Source organism: Anarrhichthys ocellatus, unplaced genomic scaffold, assembly GCF_004355925.1.
Source record: "Anarrhichthys ocellatus isolate YVR2014 unplaced genomic scaffold, GSC_Weel_1.0 scaffold122, whole genome shotgun sequence".
NCBI classification, from domain to species: domain Eukaryota; kingdom Metazoa; phylum Chordata; class Actinopteri; order Perciformes; family Anarhichadidae; genus Anarrhichthys; species Anarrhichthys ocellatus.
In genome coordinates this window covers 425,735-446,761 of record NW_022280152.1, presented here as the reverse complement: position 1 = coordinate 446,761, position 21,027 = coordinate 425,735, and the positions used below count along the sequence as shown (strand labels likewise).

At 43.0% G+C, this 21,027-nt stretch overlaps 1 protein-coding gene across 2 annotated transcripts in view; it reads right to left on the bottom strand.

The window, feature by feature from the left end:
• The window catches only part of glra1 (glycine receptor, alpha 1), a 105,608-nt gene that overhangs the window by 73,371 nt on the left and 11,210 nt on the right, over positions 1–21,027 (bottom strand). The window contains exons 2-3 of one of the 2 annotated variants that reach the window (XM_031877004.1): positions 8,894–9,018; positions 8,590–8,601 (exon numbers count right to left, since the gene is read on the bottom strand). In XM_031877004.1, the coding sequence (XP_031732864.1) occupies positions 8,590–8,601; positions 8,894–9,018 (137 nt within the window). The remainder of the gene's footprint in view (positions 1–8,589; positions 8,602–8,893; positions 9,019–21,027) is intronic. The other variant, XM_031877005.1, reaches the window with a different exon arrangement.

The window sequence follows — 21,027 nt, the reverse complement described above, 5'->3', positions numbered from 1 at the left end:
TTATCTACGGCGTCGCACTGCTGCCAACACTCAGCGGGGGGGAGTGTATGGCAGTGGGGCGGGGGCAGGGAGGAGAAGGGGTGGGGGGCAACATACTGTGAAGGCAATAGCAGGAAGGAGGGATGCACGAGTCTGTATAGAGGAACAATCGTACTGCCATACTGCAGCGGGCAGGAGAGGAGAGGCGATGCACTGAGATGATGAGCAGGAGGGTTGCAATGCAGTTCTGTCAAGAGGAGCTTAAGTAAGTACAAGCAAAATGCACTACAGTAGATGCAAGAGGCTAGAGAGAGAGAGAGAGAGAGAGAGAGAGAGAGAGAGAGAGAGAGAGTGAGGAGAATGCAAAGACTACATGTCAAACTGGCTTCATTTTTGCCTCATTTGGCCTTCGAGGAAATTACACTTTACTTGTCTTTGTGGGCAACAAGTTGGTGAGTTGCTTATTCCAGAACAACTTGACTAACTCCCACATGAAATGAACCGGTCTGCTGACAAAGTCCCCCCCCCGTAGGAATGAACAATCTCTTACTTCTCTCTTCAAATGGGCGCCATTCATTTGAAGTCATTTGGCTGAAATGGAGCTCATCGCAATGATGAAAGGTTCTACTTCCACCGCCTCCAAAATGTAAAACTTCAACCACTTCCAAACACACCAAATAATATCAGTTATAATATCAGTCAAATTAATATCTAGGAATTGGAAGTTAAAGCTGAACAATACACAGTGACATCTTTCCCCTGTTCACTCATGTATCATTGAAGAGCAGTTTAGCGGATTATTCTAGAAAGTTCAAGCAAGTACAGAAAGTAAAGACTAAGTTTTACTGTCCATTGATCAGCAGATACTCAACCAACCCTACAAGCCTTTATGTCTGACCATCACTCACTTGTCCTGTGTTCATAACACAGTATATTAGGAATTAAAAGTCCTTTACAGAATCCCGTAACAACCTCGTGTCCCGTAAAGGTCGACCAGTGTTCAGCTCCTTCTGACCTTTAAACATTTAATGCTTTTTGGGCAAATAATGATCACATCTCTGTGTTTGACTGCCAATGTGTTTCCCTGCAATCAATTCTCAACAGAAGTTAGAAATGTCACCACGCAGCCTTTGATCTCCATCACCATGAACAGCTTCGTTCTCCACCTATTACTCTCAACTCTGATCTGAGGCCAAACAAATGTGCTGTCACTACACACAGAGGACTTTTCTTTTTTTTTTTGTACTCTCGTAGCTCAGATTTTCTGATTGATGTCCTATTCTTGTCTCCGCACCGCATTGAACTGAGTAAACCGGGCCCGGCCTGCTTTGCTGTACTTGACAACTGCCATTGTGAGGGATGGTGACTACGCCGAGTAGAAGTCTGGGAGCGATATTGTAATCCGTCATTGTCAGCCGGGGAGGGGGGGACAAAGGGGGGGAAACGGCTCCTAAAATAGATGGAAAGCATTCGTCGTGACCATGAACTGTTGTAGACAGGTGACTTAAACTCTATAATCTCTCTGAATCCATGAAAGGCAATTTTTCCTCCCCTTCCTCTGGCACGCGGCGATCTCTCCGTGTCGGGGGTAAGCCCGGGCTTATCCCCGCGGCGGGGTGGCCTGTCCAACATCTGAGCACCTGACTCTGGCATTAAATAACTCACACAGCAGCTTTGGTTTTTGTGTGTGCGGGGGGTGGGGGGGGCTCTTCTTAGCTGGCAGCGAGGATCTCATAACGCGAGCTAATTACTAGCGCTGTGCAGAATCAATTCTCCCGGCTTTGTAGGGGAGCCTCGCCTTCGTGTTGGAAAACAAAGGATACTCTTTTGGTTAAATAATCACAGGGATTTTCCCTAAATGTTTTTCCCCCGTCTCTGGTTTCCTCCCAGGTTGCCTGCAGCAAACAAGACACTTGCACACGTTTGCCGTGTAGAGCGCGAAAAACAGCAGCTACCCACCTTCGTGATCGTGTCACAGCGGTAATCAATTATGCGTCAACCTTTCCGTCAGCCCTTTCACTCTGATAAGGTGGGCTTACACCTTTTGTTTTTTCTCCTCAAGCTGGTAATTAGAGGTGTGACGGGATTCCACAGGAGGACTGATCGGCCCTTTTAAAAAGCAGCATTCGCCTCCTTATAGACTTATTAGCCACGGACCGGTGGATGGCGGCGGTGGCGGTGGGGAAGACGGAGTAATGTAGCCGTCAACATTACTCACACATCCCAGATCAGCTGTGCATCGCCTCCAGCTAAAAGAGATTCAGCGCTTTTTGTTGTTGCTATCTTTAGATCAAGAAGGAACAAAATACGGACGCGAGGTATTTATAGCAAACCGTGTGACCAAAGAGCTCATTGGTTTCAACAACACGGCATATTTGACGGCGCTCTAATTATCAGCTTGATACTTTTCATACTTTACATGTTTCAAACATCCTCGTTTCTTTTCATTTTTCATTGGCCCCGCTCCTCTACCCCCCCCTCTCCATCTCTTTTTTTCAGTCCATCTTGAGTGCCCTCGTACGTTCGGCTGCTTTTTACCGTCACCCTCTTCAATATTCCTCTCTTCGCTGCCCTTGCCGTTCCACCTCTTTCCGCTAGATGCCGAAGCGTGATCAATATTTTTGTCATAACTCAGGAGAGAGTCACCTCTGCGGTGACATTAAAATTCCTCGCTCTGTGCAATATCCCCCCCCCCCCATTCAAATTTCCTGGCTTTGGAAAGGATGGAGCCATTACCTAGAATACTAAAAGAGCCGCGAGGCCGTCCTTTGGGTAAGGATGTCCCCTCGCTCCAGCAGATCTCCGTGTTTGCAATCTTAGCAGAAAGTAGCTCTCAGAAAAATAAAAAAGTAAGAGGAGGAAGGAGGGAGTGGATATTACAGTTTGCATCTCAGAGCTGCTTATTCATGTGTGCTGCAAGTGTTATACATAACTGAGCAATACTGAAGCCCACTGGGAACTGTGTTAGCATCAATATCCCGGCGCTAAGCTAGTGGAAACATATTCTGTTTGCAGTGTGAGATCCTGGATTGCACTTTTGCCATCTGCAGTTCTTTTCCCCCCAATCTCCTGTCGTAAGCAGATCCCTCCGAGTCGGTTCGCCATTTGCAATGCTACCTTCCCTCTCTTCCTTCACCTCTCCCTCTTTCTCTCCCTCCATGACCCATTCTTTTATTCTTTCCTTCCCCCTGCAGCCATTCCTCCAGCCCACACTCATTACCTTATGCACATTAATCCCATTAAGTAGCCATTAAACAAGTGCTGATAACACCAAATGAACGTCAGGCTCCGACAGCTAATAACTACAGTCCCCCCTCGGCACGTTCGACCCTGGCAAGGAGAAGAGGAGATGCAGAGGGGAACAGGGGACGGTGTAGTACAACACAAGTGTAGTACAGAGTAGTGTTGATTTGTGTAGTAACAAGTACTGTGGAGAAAGAAAAAGAGGACAGAGAGGAGGAAGCCAAACATGTAAATTCATACCGCCATACGTTGTAGATTTACTCGTGTCCACAAGTTCGGACGAGAAGGATTCATTCGGCTCAGACGCGAAGTGGCACACTGGTGGAATTTGTATTTGTTTTACACTGAACATTCCTGGGATTTAAGGGCAGAGAGAAGCTTTGACAAAGCAACCGGAGGGAGCAGCGTGAAATAAAAGGATTGTGTCCGAAGAAGCGAACCTGAGCTAAAGCCGCCACAGCGGTTAGTTCAAGAAGAGAGCCGGAGGTAAAGAACCTGCTGAAGTACACCACCCGGATGCACACCGCATTTAAGGTTGCCGATTCGCATCTTGTGTAGGGGGGGATAGATAGCGGCTCACTAGCAGCCCGCTCTGGTTGAGCGTAAAACCAGATGCTTGTTCGCTCGCGGTCGTCGTCCTCGTTGCCGCTCGGCTTGAGTGATGAGGAAGGACAAGGTTATGGAGGAGAGGGAGAGGGGAGTCGCAGCTGTAGTCTGTGCCATTCATCAAGTCTGCGCACACACACACACACACACACAAGAGGAAACACACCTTTCCCTCGCCCGCTATTATCTCTGCGAGTCTCCTGTCTGTCTCTCGCTCACACACACTCATTCATTGGCAGGGATGGCAGATTTAGAAAAGGCCCGGTGTTGACGTTCTACTACGTCTCCTCACTGTTGAGGAGCTTTGCAGCCTCTCTCCTGCTCTGTGAGCTTGACTTCTGTCTGCCAGCCAGGTCAAAGGAGTCCAATTTGTTTCACGAATCAGTGGAGTCGGTAAACAAGGCTTCGAATACTGAGGAGGCCCGGGGAGCGGGGGGGGGGGGGGGGTCAAAGGAGAGAGTTGATAGGAATAAAGAAGGGAAGAGAGGAGGGAGAGAGAGGGGCACGAATATGTGAGGTACGGAAAAAAAGGAAATCAAGGAAAGCAATCAAGAAAACAGGACTGAGCCCGCCAATGAAGGATGGAAGAAAGGAACCGAGGAAGGAAGGAGGGAAAAGGAATTAAATAAAAGAATGAGAGAGCAGGGAGAGAGAATTAAAGAACAGATGAAGTCATGGATTATAAATGGCTTGTCCCAAATGTGTCAGGAGTGTTTGCTCTCCTCTCCAACGGAGGAACCTGCTAAATCAATCGGAAGCCTTTTTTTGTCCTCACAGCGGACCCCCGGTCCTGATCAGTGTCATTTCCTCTCATGTTGGCACATTTGTAGCTTGCAGCAAATCTCATCTCTTCCATCCAAAGTCCCCCCCCCCCCCCCCTCCCTCCCTCCCGCCTGCCTGCCATCCAAAATTAGTGGGGCTGGTGCTAATTTGATGAGTTGCGTGGGCGGAAGAGAAGAACTAGCTGTACCATCATGCTGTCACCATTTAGAAGGGAGGACCGGGGTAAGAGGTAAGAAGCCCCCCCCCCCCCATCCCCCCGTGTTCTAGATAGAGCCAATCGTCATTTCAGTTCTTCTTTTGGATGCTAGTGGTCTTGATCATTTTTAAATAGAGTCAAAATCAGTTTACTGGTGGGAGGACATCAAGAGAAGTAGGTTTTGGAAAATTTTGGGGACAAAATAAGCTTCTGTATTGTTTTTAAATTAGTATATAAAAATATAAAATATCAATATCACCTTTTAATATTTCTTATTTAATGTTCAATAATGTGAAACATTCGGACCAATTATATCTTATTTTAGTCTTTGTTTAGTCTTTATGTTACGTTACAAGATTTTACATTTACTTTTATCATAACAGAGTTGAGGTCAATTAACATTTAAATATCCTGTAACTATGTTTACTTTAACATACTTCTTGTGCATATCTAACATTTAAAATTATGTGTATTTTAAAAGAAAATAATTCTTAACCCCGGTCGACCCAATCTATGACAACGGGTCACATTCTGTCACCCTCAGCTGTCTTTTCCGTTTTCCAGCTGACATGGCATTTAATTTGCTCCTTATAATATATGATATCATCTATCGTGATGGGAGGTAATGGTGGAAGTTCATAAAGACAGTTTAACATCAAACAACTTGTCCCGCTGTTCAGAACACATCACTTTCCTCTCGATTCAGAGAGAATGGCGCTCTACCAGGAGAGTGAGTGGATTGTGAGTTCACTCACTAGCAAGCAGGTTCATCCTACGATGTTTATAACGGAGACGCTAACCGGCAGGCAGTGTTCAGCATTTCTATGTGAGTCTTTATTCTTTCCACTGCGTGTGTTTAGTTGATGACATCCATTAAGTTCGACAGGCTGGCCTCCACCACAGTGTTGCCAGGTGTTTGATAATCATCCTATTTGTACGATAATCTTTCTGTGCAATCAAAGTACTTGTAGGTCACACGCTAACTGGCACCTTCAGTATTTCTGATTCGTCCATCTTTTCTCAATTAATAAGTTTCAATGATTTAAAATAAAGCATGCGACATCAAACTGTCTTCATGAACCTCTTCAATCGTGGACATTTTCTTTTGTCCAATATCCCAAAATGTATTATGATCAGTGTTGTTGGCAGATTGTATCATTATTATTATTATTATTTTTACACCAAACTAGCGCTCTCAGTCTAGGTTTAGCACAAAACAATGATTTAGCTACTATGTCTTCATTCACAATTATTAATTTGAAGGTTCATTCCGCAAAATTCAACATTAAATTCAATCCTAAAATCTTATTATTGAATTATATTATTATCATCATCGAGGGAACATGAAAAAACATGATAACATTTGAAGGTTTAATTCAACGTTGAATTGTGCAGAATGACCCTTAAAATTGTGAACCAAATTATAGTTTAGTTATGAATTATTATTATTATTATTATTTGAATAAGAAACATTTGACAACTGTTGCACACGTGCAGTCCACCCCCCCTCAATGACTGACTCAATGATGCTGTGTGAGTACATGATCCTTTAGTTCCTTTTCCCTCCAGAGTTTATTAAGCAGCAGAGCTGTCAAGCTGTTTATTTCATAAATGTGATGCTGGTAATGCAGTGGCATAGCTGCTAGGACACACACACACACACACACACACACACACACACACACACACACACACACAAAGAAAGTGCATGAATGAGCAAGTTGGGGAGCTCACGCTCTGCCACTCCGTCGACTTGACAGCCGTGACAGTCTGGAAATGCACATCGGGCCCTGCCTGCTAACAGTCGGCCCTCTGACACAATGAGCTCCGCAGATCTCAGAAAAGATGAGCTCCTCCTCCTCAGTACGAACGTCTTCATCACAGATTGCTTTGCGTCGACATTAACCCCCAAAGGAGACGTTAACATTCATTCGAATTATTTTGTGGTTGCGGTTTTTACATTTTCTGAAGCTCACTGACCTCAGCTGGAGGATCGTTACCATCATCTGCATGTCCAACACACTGCCGAAGAGTACTTCCATCTGCATTTAACGTTCTTTATTGCATCACATTAGAAGAATGGAAGAAACATAAAAGCCATAAATTCAAATAACTGTCACGTCGACTCGTTTGACTCCTGATTTGAAGGTCAGCGCAGCACTAGTGTCAGTAAATCACACTGGATCGTTGCCAAGCAGAGCGGAGGAGAAATCAAATTTGAAAATGCAGAAACGATCTCCAAAATGGACTCACGACCACAACGAGGCCTCGCAAAACACCCGAGTGAACTTCTGGCTGGTGGTGCAGCCGCGGCAGGTTTAATAATACAGACTTAGTCACGGTAACCCCCCCCCACCACACTCCAAATTCTATCTTGCATGAGCTGCGATATCCCACTCACAAAGATCACCATAGAATGGGTTATGCCATTATGGGCTCAGCAAAAAAAAAAAGAAGAAAAGAAAGCTCCATGGCAGCATTCATAAACATAAGCTGTGGTTCACTGCTGCACATTCTAGCAGTCTGGTTCTCTGTGTTTTCAGTGTACAAAACATGAGGACGCCTTTTAATTCCACCTTAACTCTGCTGTAAGGATGAAGAGGAGACGCAGGCAACACACATCGATGCACCGTGCCTCCGGGTTTTATTGTTTCCTATAGTGGATGATGTGTGACCTCTAACCCTCCTTTGTTTGGGAATTATATTTAATTGAGTCAGAAAGACAAAAAAAACAAAAACAGCATCCACGCTAAATCAAATCAGCCAAACCACAGGTCACGATTCTTGAATGTGAAACTCTGTAATTGCCACAATTCTTTGGTGGGACAGAAGATCAAAATTTGTACTAAAATGTTTTTAATAAAACCTGGAGGGAAAGTGTTCCTCTTCCTACTGATATAGAATACATAGGCGTTATGATATGATTCATAATGTAACAGGTAATAAGGGATTCCCATACTTGACGGACAGAGCCAGGGATCTACACACAGGACGGTGGAACATCGCAAGGGTGCTAATATTTTGTACACTCAGAACACACAAATGACCCGCCGAACTAAATATGCAGAAATTACTCACATCCATTCTGCAGCACTAAGATATGTCAGTATTAACATGCAACAAGGCTCAAGTGTCACATCTTATTGCCATAAATCAGTTCATGTTGAAAAACACAAAGTGGAACTCGGTAATTCCAGTTGTGTTCACATAAATTAGTGTCGCTTCAAATCACTTCAAAATCATTTTAGGAAAGACAATTTTTTTTTGTTTTGTACTTGTTGTATTATTCATAAGCTTGAATGAATATGGAGGAGGGTTGGCCCAGTTTTCTAATGTCATACAAACATATTAATGTCCAGACTGTGTTTCCTAATGTGAGCACGTTTTAATATAGAAACCTCTGACATGTGTCTTTATGGGGGCTTCCATTAAGGGAGAGGTCACTAAATATTATATATTAGCATCATCACCAGCGTCATCATCATCATCATCATCATGAAATCATATCTAGCAGCAGACTTGTGGGAGCGAAGCACATTACCTTGACCACCAATACAAGCACTGGGGATACTGTGTGGATACCAAGGAATGTAGCCGACTAGCACCGCTAGAGATCCGCATGTATCTCAATGAGAATGTGGTTTATATAGCGTGACTGAGGCTCACAGTGCAGGGAAAGGGTTTTGTAAGAGAAATTAAAAAGAGAGAAAATGGGGATTCGGGGTCTAACACCTGAAGAGCCTGATTCTACATTTAACAAGTGGAGCAATGCGTAGAATTACCTTTGTTGAACACTGCAAAGGGCAAATGAAAGAGATCGACAGATTGAGAACAACCAAAATGATTAAACACAAAGCAACAGAATTTTAATAATGTCTCTATGTATATATATAAACATTAACTTTTCTTCTTTTTATAATAAAACAAGTGAATACAAACCTGTCTCGGTGACAACCTTGACTAAACCCTTAAGAGAGGCGTTTAGAGAAGGTAGTGAAATGCAGAAACAACACTTTACCAGAGCTTTTGATATTGTTTGGCTACATTCCTGTCTTTATCCGACCGAGCCCTGGTGGCAACTCCTACCTTTGAAATTCGGTCGAATTCTGGCGTCGTAACCCGAGACTTTTCCCATGAGTTTGTCCAGGAACTCGGAGGGCGGCATCGGGGAGGCGGCTTTCCTCGCCGCAGCTTCTTTCGATGCTGCCAGGCTAGAAGACAGAAGGGTGCGTTAGAGGGGAGATGTTCCGCTTTGATCGGATTGTGATGAGAAAAGGGGCACGAAGATGAACGTGAGAATGGATTGTAGTCATAACACATCAACATTCTTCGTACGAGTTGATAAAAGCAGTTTATCAGCTACAACGCTAGCTTGGCAGTGATACACGCACCCGAGAGAGACAAAAGGCTAAAGGTCACAGTAGCCTTACGATAGACTGATCAAATGAAGTGTCCTCTCTGGACACAACCACGGCGTTGGATTGGCTTTAACACAACTCTGATTCACATTAAATATACCACGAGAGCTGCAGCTGAACTCCAGGAAACCAGCACAAAACTGGTGGCCTGATGCTAAACTACTGGCTGTCACTAAAAAGTCCAACCAATAAAGTTTCTTTCAACAATCCTGTCTCTTTCAACAGTACTCATTTGATGAAACTACCGTGTTCCATTCCTTTACACTCAGAGCGTTTCTATAATGCCCTTAATTCACATTTCAATATATTTTTTGACCGATCACGGTGTGGGATACGGACATATTCACGTACGCTATAGTGTTCAACAACACGAAGCCTCCGTCGTCTGAAGACCTCAAACTTTATTACTCCTTTCAACCTTGACAAAGGTAGTTCCAGAACCAGATCCACTCTTTCTGTTCTTACCTTTCACAATAAAAGCCCTGCAGACAAAAAGACTACATAACTGTTTACCAGAGGGAACTCAAAATCACTCGGAGCACTTCACTCAAAGGAAACTAAATCAAATATCTTACGGTAGCTTTAGGCTAAACAACAGTTTACCTCAGACTGACAGATGTTGCTCTTAGTCAATAGGATCCTAGTTGGTGTTCTACCTGCACAAATCTATTAAAACATTTGATTGAACAGTGTTGCAACTATCGCCAATTCACATCGCTGCTGGTATGAATGGAAGAGAAGAGCTTATTCGTCAGGCCCCCATATGTAAAGGCCTTTAACACTGGTCCCTTACTGATTAATGTCCCATCCCACCATCACACGGAAATACACCCGATGAAGGAAACAATGATACTGTTTCATGGAGGCCCATTAAAGGGAGAAGGTCGGGGTGGATCGACGGGCGACTGAATGTGACTCTGACAGCAGAGGGCAGGTTTGTGTCCCACCTTCTATAAGAGTCGAGCGTCTTTTACCGCAACATAATAAATTCACTTTGATCGTTACATGAACTGGAACCAAACAGTTTAAGTGATCAAACCTGAAAAAAGGACCACTGTACCACAGTACCTACATCTACAGTACCACTGTCGATGGCACAAGCATTCGGGCAAACCAAATGAGCAAATCTACACTACATATGAGACAAACTAATACCACTTGTCTACTATAGTTAGCATGTTTATGCAAGTTTGACACACAGTAAAACCTGCTCATATACAGTAGGCGATACACTCCTCTGTTTCTACGCCTTTCTGTATTTTTTTTTGACGTCACAAACAGCGTCGTCACTTAGTCTTATTTCATTTAATTAAAAAGTGAATAATTAAAGTGAACTTTTACAGTCCTGTGCTGACAGGAGTGTAATGCATTAGTGGTTATTACACACGCGGCCTTCCTTGAAGTACCTATTTCAACTAATGCTCTAATCCATTTAACCCGCTCTGTCTGCGCTGAGAGCCACATTGATTTTACAATCAGGCCGAGGTATGTGCACAGTTCACCTCTTTACCTCCTCTACCTCCTCTGCCTCATGCTCTCTGCATGGTGACACATCCCCAGTACGGCCTTTAGCCCACGGACATACAATGACTCCAGCTTGAACAGTCAATAATACTACACACACACACACACACACACACACACACACACACACGATGGATCGAGCTAAAAAGAATCCAAACAGCCTGTTAACTTAAATTATTCCCAAAGAATAGACCACTTATGAATGAATAGAAGAAAGAAGAAAGCTCACTAATTAGCTCCCTGGTTACAATAATCCATATTCATGCTTTATTTGTGAGGATCTTCATTGACAAACCGATTCTCAAACTTTAACCAAAACCTAAAACCAAAACCCGAAATCCCAAAGTCTTATTCCTGATTCAGAAGTGAGGAGCAGAAACAAATTCCCCCAAAAAACGTTTGTTCTAAACTTTCCAAAGAATTATTCTGACCTTCTACAAATAATTTGACTTTCCAAAAGTGAAAGTTTACAAACAATAGTATTTTTTCCCTTTGCAAAACTTTCCGACTCCATATTTATTAAAATGTCTTTCGAAATATGTCCTGACTTAAAGAAATCCTCTTGAATTTCAAAACACATTCTCACTTTCCCAAAATGTCCCGAGTCTCTATAATCGCCCCGACTTTACAAAATGGGTCCTCATTTTGTAAAAAATGTCTCGATTTTTCAAAATGCCCTAAAACTCAAGTTCTTACACTTAAATAAAAGTACGACACACTCTCACCATCTCACTTCCATGCATCTTAGAATAACACATATGTGATTCTGCTGCATCGCTAATATTCAGTTTATTTCTGCTGTTGATTTTAGCACAAAACTCAATGTTTTACGTTTGTTTTTGTTCTGTTCTTCTGACTCACGTTGATTCACTAACTCGTTCACTCATTCAGGTGAAACGGAGTGACTCACTTATTTATGTTGCTTTAGTTCCTGCATCACAGGCTGTAAGGACACGATAAAGAGGCGAGTCCTGGGATTTGAGATGAAATATTTTGCTGCTGGAGTTGGATGGAAAGTGAACTGACAGTGACTCCTTTCTGAGCGAGGACCGAGCTGACCCGTGGCCTGACAGGGGAACTGCATTAGCAGCCACTTGTAGTGCGTTCTGCATTTGATTGCATGGTTTCTCACTGCGCCTGGAGAAAGAGCACGGACCGCAGTGTGATCCGGGCTATAAATAAGCTGCCGTGCTGACCCATTTCATTTGACTTCAGCCTCACAATGAGCACTTTCACCAGCAAGACGCAGCAAGAACTTTCTAGTCTTTTCACAGCTTCAGTTTTCGTCTCTTTTTAGTCTTTTAGAATTCATTATAGTGGAATTACTCGGCCCAGTCACCGGGACATTTTTTTGGCATTGTAGGTTTCTGCAAAACACGGGATACGTTGAAAGGGAAACGTTTTTGTCTTTCAGTCAGAGCAGCTGACGTAGCACAACGGGAAAGTGACGTAGCGTACCGAGCTGCCCTTGTTGAAAGTTGCGTGGATATAATAATGAGTATAAGGAGCTAGAGAGTCCTGTAAGGGCGGGTCGGTGTGGTGGACGCGTCGAACAAACACAGGACTTTCACCCAGGACACCGCTGTCCATGTGTCGTGTGAAACCAAAAGTAAACATTGACTTTACGTCCCAGAGGTCTGCTGAGTAGGGGTGTAAGTTAGTAAGGCTCGTTATGTTGTTGCATTTGTTACGTTATGATTTTAACACAAACCATGATGTTTTTTCTAACCTTAACCGAGTAGTTTAGTTGCGGACCTTAACCAATTCTGACGACTTTTCAACTAGTTGCTTCCTATTATTATCAACATTAAAAACAAAGTTTGGTTTGTTAAATTCCTTTCATGATCCACGTCAGAAACCTGATGCAACGACTCATTTTAAAAATAAAAAAAAAGGATTTTATGAGATTAAACATCTTATCCGTGTCAGTTGCTGCAGGATTTCACTTTGTTCCACTTTTATTGACTTCTTTAAACTCGGCTCAAACCACCAGTTGTCTAATTTCCAACTATATCAATATATGTCAGGCTGGATTTTGTGAAATATGAAATATTCTGGATGTCTTGTGCATCATTTATGCAGTTTGATGCGATGGTGGAGCCCAAAAAATCTTCAGTATGAATATTTCACTAAATTTAAATATCTTAGCTTTAGCATTGGAGCGAGCAGCCGGGGGATTTAATACCAGCACTCAGTTTGAAAAAAAGAAAAGATCTACGCAAAGTCGAAGAAACCTGAGTAGAAATGTAGAATCAATAAATCTAATCATTTCTATATGAGGAGAAAAAAAACAATGTGTCACTTATTTAAATGAGCTCGTCATTCACTTAGCTGATCAAAATCCTCTTTGAACATTTGAACCAAAACACGACCCATAAAAATGTATCCATACGTATGAAAAATGGATTTGAAGCCTGATAGGATTTTTCTTCTGACATAAATCTTTTACTTTGGTTCCGCCTGAAACAAACTTTCTCGGAGTGAAGAGGAAGTTACGGGCTGTGTTTATGAGCAATAATTCATCTCGGTGCTGGAACATTTTCACTTTGCAGCACTCAGACGTCCAGTGAAGCAGCAGTCGAGTCTCTTCCTCTTTCAGCTCCACGTATCAATGATTGAAAACAGACAAAATGATTTTCCTGACAAAGTTCAAATCAGGCTACAGAGTGGAACGATGGCAACCGCATGTGACTTTTCTTTTAGCGGAAGTTTTTAGAATATTTTAAGTTCAGAAAGTCCATTGAGTGACCGAAACATCTGGCCTTTATTGACCCTCTAGTTAGAAACATTTCCCACAGTGTAATGCTGTAAGAGCAACACAGAGAGTTTGAAGTGGCAAAAGTGACAGTTATTCCGGCATTAGTCGAGTGCGGGGGAGGGGAGCATCGCCGCATTAATCTCATAAATTAAAATGACCGATGATACAGTCGAATGCGCTTAAATTCTCAACCTAAATGTAAAACCGCTAACCGTGACTTTCAATATGCTAAATTGTGACGCGCGGCATGATAAATGGCGCCATTAGCAATTCATAAACACGTAATGCAGTCGGCGCTGTCGCTTTATCAGGAAAGTGCTGATCGGAATCACAGTCCGCCGGGTGAAGACGCGAATTATGGAGCGGCCGTGATCGGGGAACAGAGTGAAGCGAGGACGAATCCCTTGTTAGTTCTCGTCTCATGATGTATTCATGGGCACAAGAAGCCAAATTAAAAAGCACACACACACACATTAATCAGCTACACACAAACGATATCACACTCTTCTCCTTCTGCTGCAAAGCCTTCCACACACACACACACACATGAACAGTTGTATAAATACACACACACACACACACACACCGACCTTCCAAGAGCTCGCCCTCATCAGTGAGAAACATCGGAAAACAAATCATGCAGGGCACCGAGGACGCCATGGGTAAAAGAGGATGGTGTGTGTGTGTGTGTGTGTGAGGGGGAAGAAGAGGAGGAGGAGGAGGAGAGGAAGGAGAGCAATAAATGAATTTTGGCTGCTGTCTCCGTGCACGCTGTTACCAGCCGCTCGGGTCACCCTGCCTGTCAGGTCACTGGCCAAGCTGCCTGCAGAGTCACATGACCTCCTCCACACACACACACACACACACACACACACACACAGACCGGAGGTGGCTACCAATGACGGACCCAGCCATGCGGTCTCTGTCTGTCTGCGGCGTTGCACAGCGACGGCGGCGCTGATGATGATGTTGTAAACGTCCATAAATCATCACGCTGATAACGATATTATAAAGATCATAACTGAGGATATTGATGACAGAGCTGAAAGCAAGATGACATGATATAAATAACATAAATAACACTTTGTGAATGATAATGACGATGTTGAGGAAAGCTAACGAGCTGTGAGAACATAAAATAGAGTCTTCTAACCTGATGCAACACATTAAAACATATTAGTTAAAGCTGCACTAATCAATATGTTACATTATGTTAAAGATGAATCAAATGGTGCGTTTACATGGGAAAAAGAATTAACACCGACTCTGACCCACTGCTCCGCCTCTAAGCACTCGTTGCCTTCGTTGGTTGCAATGGGCCTTCAGAACAATAGCATCGTCAACGTTGACTTATTTGTTGTGTCTGCCGTACTTAATGTAGACCAATCTTTTCCTAAACCCGACCAATACGTTTTGTTGTTTAAACATGTTCTGCTCAAACAACTTTTTATAATGAATTTGTCTTTAAGTACATTGTTTCCTTGCAGGTTCTTTAAGAAAAAGAATATATAAACACAAACATTTTGAACATGCAATTGGGATTTCTTCCTCAGAAAAACCATCAACAACAATATTCATACGTATTTTTGCTGTAAGTGAATAACTGGTGTCCGACTGTGTCGACAGCTGACAGATGAGGCTCTCGCTCTCTGCAGTAAAACGATGACGGTGATGCTGATGATGTTGTGATTATAAATCATAACACACGTAATTAAATTATTACCGTCGTGACTGATGATGTTGATGATCACGCTGAAACACTGATCGTAGATCAGATCGTGGTTAACCATGTAACCTTTGTTAGCTTGTAGCATGCTAAACCACTTTTTCTTCTTCTTTTATATATATTTGTTGCTCTGGTTTGCAGCTCTTATTGTTTTGGAGTTGCACAGTGGACTCCCTTTGTTGAGTTTTAAAACACATGAAGAGATCTCATCTTTAGGAAGAAAGCATTTTTTGATTTGTTTGTGGTCTATAGTCAGTAAAGCAACCAGTTCTCATCCAGCGTTCTTTGCTCGTTCGACCGTTGTTCATTCAGCTGAACGTAGATTTATTTGTAACGCAGCTTCCGTGCTTCAGTAACGCCACTTTTGTAGTTATTTGAACCCAAACCACGATATTTTCCTCAAGCTAGCTAAGGAGTTTTGTTGCCTCAACCTAACCGAGTTGTTTCCTGTGAATACGTTGAAAAGACTGTAATGAGTGAAAAAGAGACATTCTGCTGGACCTTCCGCAGGAAAATGAGGGTGACTTTTTTTGTAAGATATCAAAGATTTGTATGAGGATATATTGAGTAAGATACCAATAGTGCGAATCCATGGATCAGCTAAAATCTGCTATATTTAGAGAAGAACATTTGTTTATTCTTTGTTTTATTAAACACTGAAACCTTTTGGACAGACAGAGGTGCATCCATCATGTTGTGTCTTTGCAACATTCATTATTTTTGTGAAAGATATTTTAACATATTTAAGCTGCAGCTTAGCTTTCTTATTGGTTAAGCATCCGTTTACTGTTTTAGTGAACGAATCCAGGCCGAGCACACGGCAGGTCGCGGAGGGGACAAACATGGCTGTAGTGTACGAGGGGTTTCTGACTCAGTCTGTTGACTCGCGATTCAGTCCGAGTCCACCGGAAAATGGATGAATCCGGAACACATCAACACGTTGATAGAGGCACGCTTTAGGCCACTCAGGACCAACACACATCAAGGTTTTCTAGCATACGCGGCCTTTCAAAGTCTGAAATTTTGACCTTTAGTTGTTGAACTCTCATTTGGGAAGGGCATTTTCAAATGCCAGCACACGGAGCCAACATTTGTCACACCTCAACGTTCCATCAAAGTCAAGTCAGAGGTGTCTGGGACGTCACATTTGAGGAAAAACCCTGAGATGACAGCACTCCACTGAGGTCCAAAAAAGCATTCAGGACATTTTAAAGTTTTAGAATTGAAACAGATTTCTGTCTTAGTGGCAGAAACACTCAAGATCCTTCCAGGAGAGAAATCAGGCCAATCTTGTCACGATCAGGCTTTGCCCTGTGTGTTCTGTGTCTTTGTTTCTTTCTGTAGCTCCTCACTCACCTAATCAGTTCATTCAGTGCACCTGCCAGTCACACTCAGCTCATTACTCTCACCTGCTCACTCTGCCTCCTTCACTATTTAAACCCCTGCCGCACACACACCCACTGCCAGATCATTGTTTGTTTTCTGACCTACCCGCCCGTTTTGCTCGTTCTGTTCCTGGTTTTCCAGTCTGCCTGTTCTGCATGCAATCATGTGGGACAGAAGTTCAGGAGAAGAAAACTAAACAGTGACGAACAAAAGATGTGACGTGTTTTTAAGAGCAGTTACACTGAGCCGAGGGGCTCTTTGCTCGTCACCGCCTCCGTCTCTCTCTCTCTCGGACATCATCGTGACAAGCTGAGCTACTGAGCAGCACAACTGCACTCATTCACACTCGCGTCCTCCACGACCTATCTGCTTTGATATCAGAATGGGATATTTCTTTAAACGTGATGCCAAAATAATAAAAGAAAATACATCAGTGCCATTTTTGGAGACTCCTGCTTGTCATCAGCAGACCCCCCCCCCCCCCCCAGCCGTCCTTGTTGTGGTGACAGAAGGTCACATGTCTGCAGGCCAACGCTGCACTTTTTGTCGTCACTCCCCTAAAATGGGATCCTAATATTGATTTAGTTTTTTTGCCTTCACATACGACAGCGTCTGATGTCTGAGAAGCTAAATAACTCTTCTAGCTCTGATCTGTTTAACGATATGTATTAAACACATTGGGAGGAATTACTGCCTTTACATCACAAGAGATCAGAATCTACACTACATGAGCACAATTTACTTATTGTAGTGGGACGGGAGGATTTCTTAATGTTAAGATGTCAGCCATGTTGTCTGAACATAGCATTGTTTGGTTGCTGCTGTGCACATTTCTCCAGATTCAAAAAGTGCACAACATGAATGCACTGCTGCTTTTGTTGCGTTTTGTTCTCGTGTAGCCAACGGACTGCAGCATGTCGTTGTGCAGCTCTGTGTTGCACAACGACAATAAATGATCCTTGAATCCTCAAATAACACAAATGTCTAAAAATGCTTCCTATCAAACTAAATCTCTCGTGCTTTCAACCTCGATGTCTAGACATCTCTTCACACGCACATTAACACAATCACTGCTTTCTTTCTTTTTTTGGTACAATAACTGAATCTTCTGGTTATTAGGTGCTTTTATAAATGCAGGAGACTGGTAACAGATGTGGAGACTGCTGATCTGGCTAGCAGGCTCCACTTTGGGCAAATCTCAGTTCCATCTTCACTCAAAATTAAAACATGAGCAGCACTTCGAAGAAGACTTGTGTTGAAGTCTTTTCACTGCCGGCAAATGTGCTGATTTCATTTCATAATATTATACCGATAGTGGAAAGACATTGTGACGTATTTCAGTTCTGAAAGAACAAACAGTTCCACCCTCTGAGGTTTATTAAGTTCATGAATTATTTGTCTTTCTACTCTGTGACTGAGCATCAGCTTAGTGAGACTTCAGGCTCTGGGTCTCATGCTTTCTGCTGAATGAACATGTTGCCCTGAGGTGGAGCTGTTTTAGATACTTAATCAAACACTTAAAACTTATTTCTCAGTCATTCAGTTCATTAAGAATGATCAGCCTCTCACTTTGAAAAATGAACATTATTTTCATTTCATAATCATATTTAATTTGCATCCAAAGAGAGGAGGGAAACTTCAACACCAAGGAGCCTCTGAAGCGAATCCGTTGGCATGTTTGTGAACACAAACAGCACACCTGCTGCTCTCACACTCTTACCTGTCCTTGTGTGAGACACAACGCCTCTTTATTAAAATCATTTAGAGCATGATCGGTGTCAACTGTGAAAATGATCTGAGATTACTGAGACCACTGAACAGTTCCATAGGTGAAGACTGATTGTGTGTTTAAACGTTTGACGTGTCCCCAAGGTGACACGCGTGACCGATGAGCGAGTGAAGTTAACGGAAGCTGTCAATAGGTTATCAGAGCCGAACAAACCTCAGGTGTCTCCGGAGAATCGGTGAGGACAACCTGGAGTAGCGCACCATCTCTGCACCATCAGCGATCAGATAGCGGACCTCTCCCGTAAAACTGCAGAGCTCGCACGCTCGCGGTGGACGCCGATCAATGAGGAGACATCCGGAGTTTGAGGCCAATCGGCGCTTCATCCAATTATTTTTCTCTGTGACAGCAAATTAGGTGGATCAGAGATTATCTCGGCACCAATAATTCCTGCCACGACGTGACAAATCTGAACGTAATCCTCTTTATGATGACGGCAAGTGAAGGGGATCAAAAACGCAAAAAAAACCCCACAATTTCTGTTGTTTGGGTACAGAGCTCGCCGCCGAGATGACACAATGGAGCATAAGACCCATGTGAAATTAGCGTTGAACAAACACTCTGCTGGGCGGATGACGGCGCCATCAGATTGGTCACAGACTGGGATTAAACAAAGATAATTTCCCCCAGACGCGTAGCATGGGACAACACTGACGCCGTGAAAAGGGGGGGGGTTGGACTCTTAGCCCCTCAACCTCTGAGTGTTAGAGGACCAGGGGCTCGCTGTTGAACCCCTTGTTGACCCCCTGCCACCTCTCTGCATGCACCCTCTTGCCATCCAGGACAGCAGCACTCAGCAGACCCTATTTATTTTACCCGCATAATCATAATTCTATGATTGATTTTGTTTTATAATTGCACAGATTTTGTTTTAGGTTTAGGTTTAGGTCAACGATAAAGTTTCTAACTAACTTTAACTACCCAGCCTTAGATTATCTGTCTATTTGTTTGTGGTAATAAAAAAATTTGGAATTTAAACGTTTTTTTTAAAGGTAAAAACACAAACAACCCAAGTCACAAGACGACAGCAGAGCCGTCTCCAACACAACTCAGCAAACTGAACAAACTTCAGTTTTTGTCAAACTAGAACAATTATGACAAGAAGAAACAAACGCGAGGTTGGTAGTTTGAATGCAGAGAAAAATCTGTGTTTTGAAGCGACTGTTGAAAAGCCCTTTAACAACCAGCTTGATGACTTCGGTCACATTGAACAGCTCCCACGCGTCGAAATGAATATCAATGGGCAGTTAAAACTCTCAACAACCCTCAATTGCAACCTTGTGCTAAGGTTGCAATCCCTCAGTTTGAATCTAAAACACAAACAATAATTTCCACCTACGTTTTCTCTGTTACTCCACAAAATACATATCCATTAGGTCACAGAGCCAAACGTCAGCCAGATATCTGCTCCATTTGCATAAATGGTTGGTTTATAGATCAGATTGGTGCTTTTAAAAGCCCACCTGTTTTAATATGATCGCCAACAGTTCACACTGTAAATATTGCTGGCTTCGTTCTCATGAATAAACCCGTGAACAGAGCAATCCACCTCCCACTCTGACAGACAGACTAGCATGAAGAGTAGGAAAGCACACACAGTGAAAAAGCAAGTCCTGCACTGTCGTTTGTGTCGCTTCATTTGATTATTCTCACTCACAGAGACAATCTCTCCAGGAAACGTCTTTCCCAACATTTTCTGAGTCTGTGTCTCCTAGAGGTCCAGATACAAAGAGACAGCTTCGCCTCCCCAGCAGCTTCCACCAGCTAAGGTACAGAAACTGGAATCAGCCAATAGACCGTATTTAATGGCAGTCACTTGGACTTGTTCTAGCAGAAAAAAAGCACAGGTGTGGCTAATGACATTAACGATCAGTAAGCCCCGCCGGTGCTGCAGCATGCTCAGCAGCAGAGTCCTGTTCCTGTAACAGCTCAACACAATGGAGACACTTTCGCTGCTATTTGTTGCTTGCTAGCGTTGTTGTTGTGCGGCATAATTTAATCTCTGCCATGAGCTCACAGGTCGACTGAAGACGCATATATTTATAAAAAAAGATGCTTTTAGAATAGATGTTGTTGTCAACACCTGGAAATAGCAGAAGGCAAAATACGCCTTTAATTTGTAAGAGATGATTCAAAACAAAAAGTAAGAGCAAAGAGATGTTCCTTAGGGAGCTATTTAACGTGGGAGAGATCCAGTCATCTTAAAGGGGTATGCCAGTCATTTAGAATAGCACTTCACTTCAGCTGGGGGGTGTGGTTAACATCAGAGTAGTGAAGATATCCACACTTTTAGCTTACATCCACATTAATACGTTTACAGCGAGAGTCCACACTATTGTTTTGCATTTTTTAACCGCTATAACGGACACTGTTTTAGTTTGAAGACTCCGGGGTTGCGTTTAAACCACAGACTGTATGTAAGAAGTGGACGTAGTCATCGTGACGTCACTCATTGGTTTGTGGACTGCAACATAAGCAGTTTTTATTTTTGTACTTGTGTTGTTAGGGTCTCAAACATGCTTTTCAATTGGTTGGTTATTCACAGTGCTTTCATTGCCATTCAATGATATGTAAGCACACACACACACACACACACACACACACACACACACACACACACAC